The 7,471-nt window shown below is 46.8% G+C and overlaps 1 protein-coding gene across 1 annotated transcript in view; it reads left to right on the top strand.

Moving 5' to 3' along the window:
- PMS1 (PMS1 homolog 1, mismatch repair system component) overlaps window positions 1–2,399 on the top strand; it is a 77,008-nt gene extending 74,609 nt beyond the window's left edge. The window contains exons 11-12 of the mRNA XM_015405579.1: window positions 365–525; window positions 1,909–2,399. Coding sequence (XP_015261065.1) covers window positions 365–525; window positions 1,909–2,079 — 332 coding nt within the window. The 3' untranslated portion in view covers window positions 2,080–2,399. The remainder of the gene's footprint in view (window positions 1–364; window positions 526–1,908) is intronic.
- The last annotated feature ends 5,072 nt before the right edge of the window (window positions 2,400–7,471 follow it).

Genomic DNA, 7,471 nt, shown 5'->3' with positions numbered 1-7,471 from the left:
AGATGGGCCATTGGCCTGATTCAACACTGGCTTCTCTTATGTTCTTATGTCTGGGGCAGTGATGCTCTGTATTCTTGGTGCTTGGGGGGGGCAACAGTGGGAGGGCTTATAGTGTCCTGGCCCCACTGCTGGACCTCCTGATGGCGCCTGGTATTTTTGGCCACTGTGTGACAGAGTGTTGGACTAGATGGGCCACTGGCCTGATCCAACATTGGCTTCTCTTATGTTCTTATGAACGTTAATGGTTATGTTTTTAGCATCTTACCCATGATTGTCATTGTGCTTGTTTTGGGACGTATCTGTAAATAAAAAGAACATGCATAACACGCTCAGTATCAACACGTTTTGTTTGTTTTCCAACTAGGTTCTTCAGCCGGGGAAAGTCAGTTGGAAATTGAAGGAATGACCAGCTGCGTGCCTTATTATGGCGTTTCAGATCTGAAAGAAATTCTCAGTGCGGTGATAAACAAAAACGCCAAGGAAGTTTACGAATGTAGACCTCTCAAGGTGGTAAACTATCTGGAGGTAAGTAACTCTTAAGTGAAGGGTGGGGTATAAATCCAGTCTCTTCTTAAATTCAGTGTGTTCTGTGCTTTAATCTGAGATCCTGTTTTTTATTATTACGGCAGTAAATGCACTCTGAAACAGACTTCATCCTGTATTGACTTTAAAAAAAAACAAAAACCTGTCAGCTTATAGTTAAAAAAGTATTTCTCAGCTGAAAAACAAATCAGAAATGTGGGGTTTTTTTAATTTGATGTCTTTTATTCTATTTGCTTCCAAAATTTATACCCCACCTTTCTGTCCCCACGACTGCTTTTTTAAAAATTTCTGGCTGGAGAAGGACCCCGTGCATCTCCAAGTTGTGTTCTTTTCTTTTAAAAAACAAGATTGCCTTTGTGTGTTGTTTATCTTCTCTGACTAGGTTACCAGGTTCCCCCTGGCCACCAGTGGGAGATGGGGGGGGGGAGGTACGATTCCCAGATCCAGGTCGGGAACCCCCTGCAGATTTGGAGATGGAACCTGGGGAGGACAGAGACCTCAGTGGGGTGCAAGGCCATAGAGCCCACCCTCTGTCTAAAGCATCCGTTTTCTCCAGGGGAACTGACCTTCGTAGTCTGGAGATGACCTGCAGTTCCAGGGGTCCCCAGGTCCCCCCTGGAGGCCGGCATCCCTGTGACTAAAATGCCACCATTTTAGATTGTGAGGTGGGCGGGCCAGGGGGGCCCCTGGAAGGATCGGGGAGGCATTTAAATGCCTCCCCGATCCTTCCAGGGGCCCCCCTGGCCCGCCCACCTCACAATCGCCAGGGGGGGTCACTCTCCAGGCCTTCCCTCTGTAGCCACGCACGCAGAGGTTTTGGCTGTAGTGGGCGTGGCCAGCTCTGAAGCCAGCTGGAACTCCGTTCCTCTGTGTTCCTGCCCAAGAATAGCCCTGTTCACCATACAGATACTAGGAGGGACAATTCATGACTTAAAACCCGAATGGGAACTCCGCTTGTTATTTACTGTAGCCAGGGCTATTTTTGAGCAGGAACGCACAGGAACGGAGTTCCGGCTGGTTCCTGAGTTGGCCACGCCCAGCAGGAACTCATTAGCATAATAGGCCACACCCAACAGAAACTCATTAGGATTGGCTACACAAGGGATGTGGGGTCTAACATGCAAAGGAGTCCCTGCTACAAAAAAGCCCTGGGTTTTGACAACAAACAAGGTAAACAGAATAAGAAGCAAAAGGTGGGGGTGGCCGGATGACCACACTTCTGGTAACATGGGGGTGTGGCCTAATATGCTAATGAGATGAGATGTCAGGGGTGTGGCCTAATATGCTAATGAGTTCCTGCTGGGCTTCTTCTACAAAAAAAGCCCTGACTGTAGCCATGTCTGACTGTTAACGTTTCTTTCATAGGGAGAAGCAGTGCGACTGTCACGGCAGCTCCCTTTATATTTATCGAAAGAAGATGTACAGGATACAATTCACAGAATGCGGAAGCAGCTTGGGAGCCAACAGAAGAGCTGTGTTCACGGACGCCCATTCATTCATCATTTAACAGATATCCCACAGAGTAAAGAAGTATAAACAGACAATTTTGTTTGAAATCACATCTTCCACTTTCTATACATGCTTTGCTTTTCTGCATTATTCAGTAGTTAAGCCCCAAATGTGTTTAATGGATTTTGTCACTGTCATTCTAACAAAATGTAACGTTAACCTATCCATATTTCTTTTCATGTACAAGAACTCAGAAAGATCGCAGGCGTGTAGTTAGTTTTTTTAAAAAAATTCTGTTGCCAGACTACAGTTTTCTTCACTGTACAAGCAAAATCATCTCAGGGGGAAAAACAGAAAGAATAAACAGTCAAAGAGTATAATGTTTAGAAGCAATAGTAGGAGCAGAAATGGAGGCAGAAGCCAAGAAAAGCTAAGAAAACTTAGCTGGATTGTGTGTATGTGTATATATGTATGTATTTACTGCAAATGGATGTACAAAAAGGGATACATGCAAATATAGTTTTGTGTTTTTATTGTTATATTTAGTAACTGCGGTGGCTCAAGTGGTTAAGACGCTGAACTGCAGGCTGTGGAAGGTCAGTAGTTCAGCAGTTCAAGACCCGAGTTGCTGCATGACGGAGTGAGCTCCCGTCTCTGGTTCCAGCTCCAGCCAACCTAGCAGTTCGAAAGCAAGAAATTGCAAGTAGATAAATAGGTACCGCTTCGGTGGGAAGGTAACAGCGTTCCGTGCGCCTTGTTGTTCAGTCATGCTGGCCACATGACCACGGAAACGTCTTCGGACAGCGCTGGCTCTTCGGCTTGGAAACAGAGATGAGCACCGCATCCCTAGAGTCGGACTCGACTGGCTTTCGAGCAAGGGAACCATTACCTTTACTTAGTAACTGTGAAAGATGTTGAAATGAAGAGTTCTCTTCATGCTTCAGGGAAGCCATGAAGGAGCTAGAAAAGATTCTTAAGAGTAAGGAAGGGTCACTGGTGACCAAGATTAAGATCATTCATGCCATCGTATTCCCCCTTACTATATCTGGGTGTGAAAGTTGGACAACGAAGAAAGCTGACAGGAAGAAAGTCGATTCCTTTGAAATGTGGTGTTGGAAGTATGTTTTACGGAGACCACAGACTGCCCAAAACATAAATCAGTGGGTTCTAGATCAAATAAAGCCTGAAATCTCCCTAGAAACTAAAATGACTAACGAAGAAGAAGCGATTGGATTTATACCCCACCCTTCACTCGGAGTCTCAGAGCGTCTTACAATCTCCTTTCCCTTCCCCTCCCTGTGAGGTCGGTGGGGCTGAGAGAGCTCTTTCAAGAACTGCTCGTAAGAGAACAGCTCTGAGGACTTGTTACTGACCCAGGGTCACACCAGCAGCTGCGTGTGGAGGCGTGGGGAATCAAACCCGGTTCTCCCAGATTAGAGTCCGCGCTCATAACCACTATACCGAACTGGCTCTCTGAGGCTAATGAGACTTTGGTCACATTATGAGCAGGGAAGAGTCACTGGGAAAGGCAAATAATGCTGGGAAAAGTTGAAGGCAGCAGGAAGAGAGGAAAACCCAACATGAGATGGATGGACTCAGTTGAGGAAGCCACGTGGGCCCTCAGTTTGCAAGACCTGAGCAGGGCTATGAATGAGAGGACACTCTGGAGGACATTAATGCTTAGGGAGCAAGGGAGCTGCGTGCACGCAAACTTTTCCCGTAGGCAGATACTTTTGATGAGCTGGGAATGGTGCAGTCAGCCTTCGTGCACGTGCACACCCGTTTATTCATTTGTTCATTTATAACCCACCTCTCTCCTCATCGAGGACCCAAGCGGTTTACATCATCACTCTCCTTCCCTCCATTTTCAATTTCAATGTATTATTTTTTTTATTGGAATTTTTTCAAATTTTACAAAAAAAAAACAGATATCAACAATATAAACACAACAGTACATAGTGCTTACAAATTGTTACATCACTCAAAAATAAATCATTTTTTTATATTGTGGATTTTCAGTTTCAGTTTATTACGGGTCTATATGACCGAAGTCTTGACCAAAAAAAGGTGCAAGAGGGGGATAAAATAAGTACATAAAATAAACATAACATATGACAAGGTGCATAATCACCATCACATAAAACCCAGGCTGAGCCCAGAGATTAAAAATTACCTAACTACACTTGGGGCGGAGCCAACTGACAAATCATCCGAAGATTAAAAGTCGGTGTCGGAGTTTGCAGAGGTGCTAAAATTTTCAATGTTTCTTGAGAGCAGCAACCTTAGCCAGGAACCGCGCCACGTTAGCTGTTATCAGTCCATCGGCATTTTAGTCAGATAACAGTACTGAAAGCACCCAAGGTTGCGAGAGAAGATTCATCTTCATGAGAATAGGAAAGATATAAGTGCCTCTAACTTGAGTCTAATGGGGACAGCGAAACATCAGATCATCTAAGGTTTCAATTTCTCCAGAATTGCACAGACAAAGGCGATCTGAGTAAGGTAGGCCTCCAAATCTTCACAGAGTTACCATAGTTGGAAATACATTTAAGCGGGCCAGCATAAAGGCGCGGCGGTGAGACGGAATTGATAGCGTTGAGTAAAAATCAGGAAATCTCTCTGGAGGGGACAACCCCAAAGCCAAAGGAGAGCAGGTGCGTCTGGCCCTGGCAACACTGTGCGACCGATTAAGGTGAGTGAGTGTGACTGTCCCAAGGTCACCCAGCAAGCTTTCATGGCCTAGTGGGGACTTGAACCTGGGTCTCCGGATCCTAGGTGGGACACTCTTAACTCAGGCCCATAGCTACAGTGGGGCATCTTGGGGCTAGGCCCCCTGACTTATTCTGGCAAGGCCCCCCGACTTCCCATCCAGCTCAGGGCCCCCAAGTGGTGGCAGGTGCCAGGAGGAGCCGGGTATTCCTCTAATTTGATTAGCCAGTGTCCCCTAAGAAATTTAAATGCCCCCTGACTTAAAAGCCCAGGCTACAGCCTGTCTTAACTCCTGCCCCACACTGATGTGATCTGATGGCACTTATTTATTCCTGCTTTTCTTTTAAGGAAACCTGTAAGTAAACGCTTTAGGCAAGTCTGAAAGTAAAGTTACCTGCCCGTGTCACGAACGTGGTGCCAGGCCAGGCAAGAGCAAGATAGTTCAAAGGCAGTCCAAAGTCAAAACTGGGCAAGCAGAAACACCGAGAAACCAAGTCCAAATCACCAACCGTTGGAGTAGTCATTCAAGCCGAAATCCAAAGAAGTCCAGAGGTCCGAGGTACAGGTCAGGAGCGTAGTCATACGAGCCGAGGTCAGGAGCCAAGAAGTCAAGACGAGGAACAGGAACACAAGTGGTGAGGTGCAAAGCTTTGTCCCAAAGTGACCAATTGCCAGCGCAACTAGTTGGCGTGAGTGAGAGGGCTAAATAGCCCGTAAGGCTGTCGGCAATTAGCACACCCTGATTGTGTCTCGGCTCCCGCTAGTACTCAGGGCTAAAAGAGCGCCTGCCATGCATGCGCCCCTACCTTGAGAAAGTGAACAAGTATGTAGCTAATGCTGACCTAGTAGATGCTAGAGTCCAGTAGCACCTTAAAGACTAACAAAATTTGTGGCTGGGGAGGAGCTTTCAAGAGTCACGGCTCACTTCTTCAGATACAGCTGGAATGTTGAGTCCATCTGTCTTTATACCTTGGAGAGCGGAGTGCTATTGTCGTTCGGCGTCTGAAATCACTCCACTCTCCAAGGTATAAAGACAGATGGACTCAACATTCCAGCTGTATCTGAAGAAGTGAGCCGTGACTCTTGAAAGCTCCTCCCCCGCCACAAATTTTGTTAGTCTTTAAGGTGCTACTGGACTCTTGCTCTCTTCTGCTGCTACAGACAGACAGACACAGCTACCCATCTATCTAGTAGATGCTGTTTAGGGTTGCCAGCTTCCAGGTGGCGGCTGGAGGCCTGGGGTTACAACTGACCTCCTGGCCACAGAGGTCAGTTCACCTAGAGAAAATGGCCACTTTGGAAGGTGGACTCTGGCGTTCTACCCTACTGAAGTCCTTCCCTTCCCCCAAACCGTGCCCTTCCTCAAGCTCCACCCACCAAAGCTCCAGGTGTTTCCCAACCCGGAGCTGGGAACTCTAGTTGCCAACCCTGGGTTTAGAAATACCTGGAGATCTGAGGGTATGGTCTGGGCGAGTGGGGTTGAGAGAGAGGAGGGACCTTGGTGGATGGGGCGGTTTCCTCGCCCCCCCGGGGGGACTTGGGATCCCTTGGGACCTTGGTGGATGGGATGGACTGCACATAACAACAGGTTTCCTAGTGCAGCAATTTCAGAAATCTGGGAGGCGAAGAGTTAACCCTTCACTGGCACGGAGAGCTTGAGTAACAGGCTGCTCCCTCCTCCCCCTTCCCTCTGATTGGCCAGGGCCAGCTGAGGAGAACTATAAGATCAGCTGAGGGCTCTTTGGAGGCTTTTGGCCAGTTGGTTTTACTGAAGTCCGACAGTCAGTTGGCGCCTGACAGAGTTGTTTGAAGTCAGTGAGTCTGACACAGTCAGACCTGTTCCCCTATGGAGTGAAGGGAAATGACTCCTGGCCTCAACTGTTTTCTATCAATTCTGAGGAGGAATTCAGTTATCAGGACTGAATGTCTAAAAGTCAGCCTAAGCTGAAGTCCGATTTACACAGACACCAGAACCGGGATTGAGAATTTGGTGAGGGCGAGTGGGCAGTATGCTGAAACTCCCATTCGGGGGGCCAAAATAAAAGGGCTATATCTTCTGAGGAGAAGAAGAATAATTCCTGCCCAGTTACACAGAGGGCTTGCTCTGAGGAGACCCCTGGTCCGTTGCAAAGGGAATCTGATTTAGACACCTCAGGAAATCAAAATATACTGCGGCTTCCAAAAGGTTGCCAAAAATGAGGAGAGTTTGTTGTTGTTGTTCAGTCGCACAGTCGAGTCCGACTCTTCGCGACCCCATGGACCAGATCACGCCAGGCCCTCCGGTCTTCCGCCGTCCTCTGAAGTTTGCTCAACTTTGTGTTCGTTGCATCTGTGACACTGTCTAACCATCTCATCCTTTGCCAGGAGAGTTTAGGTATGTAAATAAAGAGTCTCTCTCTCTCAAAAAAAAAACCCTGAAGAGTCATAGGAAACTATATGAAGAAACACTGCAGCTGTAACTAAAATCACCAAACACCTCTCACTCTTAAGATCCAAGAATATATAAAAATAAGCCTCAAAAACACTCTTTTGGTTGTTAAAAGAAGTATAATCTGCATTAACAACAATTTTACCTCAGCACTTCCAACGCCTGACTACACCTATTCAACCCCTGCCTGTTAGATAAAATCGTTACTCCTTTTTGAAATAATATGAGAATAGGAATAGAAATAACATATGAATAGGACAGATGGACTCCCATTCTAGCTATATCTGAAGAAGTGAGCAGTGACTCATGAAAGCTCCCGCCCTGCCACAAATGTTGTTAGTC

Source organism: Gekko japonicus, unplaced genomic scaffold, assembly GCF_001447785.1.
Source record: "Gekko japonicus isolate JY-2015 unplaced genomic scaffold, Gekko_japonicus_V1.1 scaffold2871, whole genome shotgun sequence".
In the NCBI taxonomy this organism is placed as follows: domain Eukaryota; kingdom Metazoa; phylum Chordata; class Lepidosauria; order Squamata; family Gekkonidae; genus Gekko; species Gekko japonicus.
Note: the sequence above shows the minus strand (reverse complement) of the source record. Positions and strands in the feature narration are given on the sequence as shown.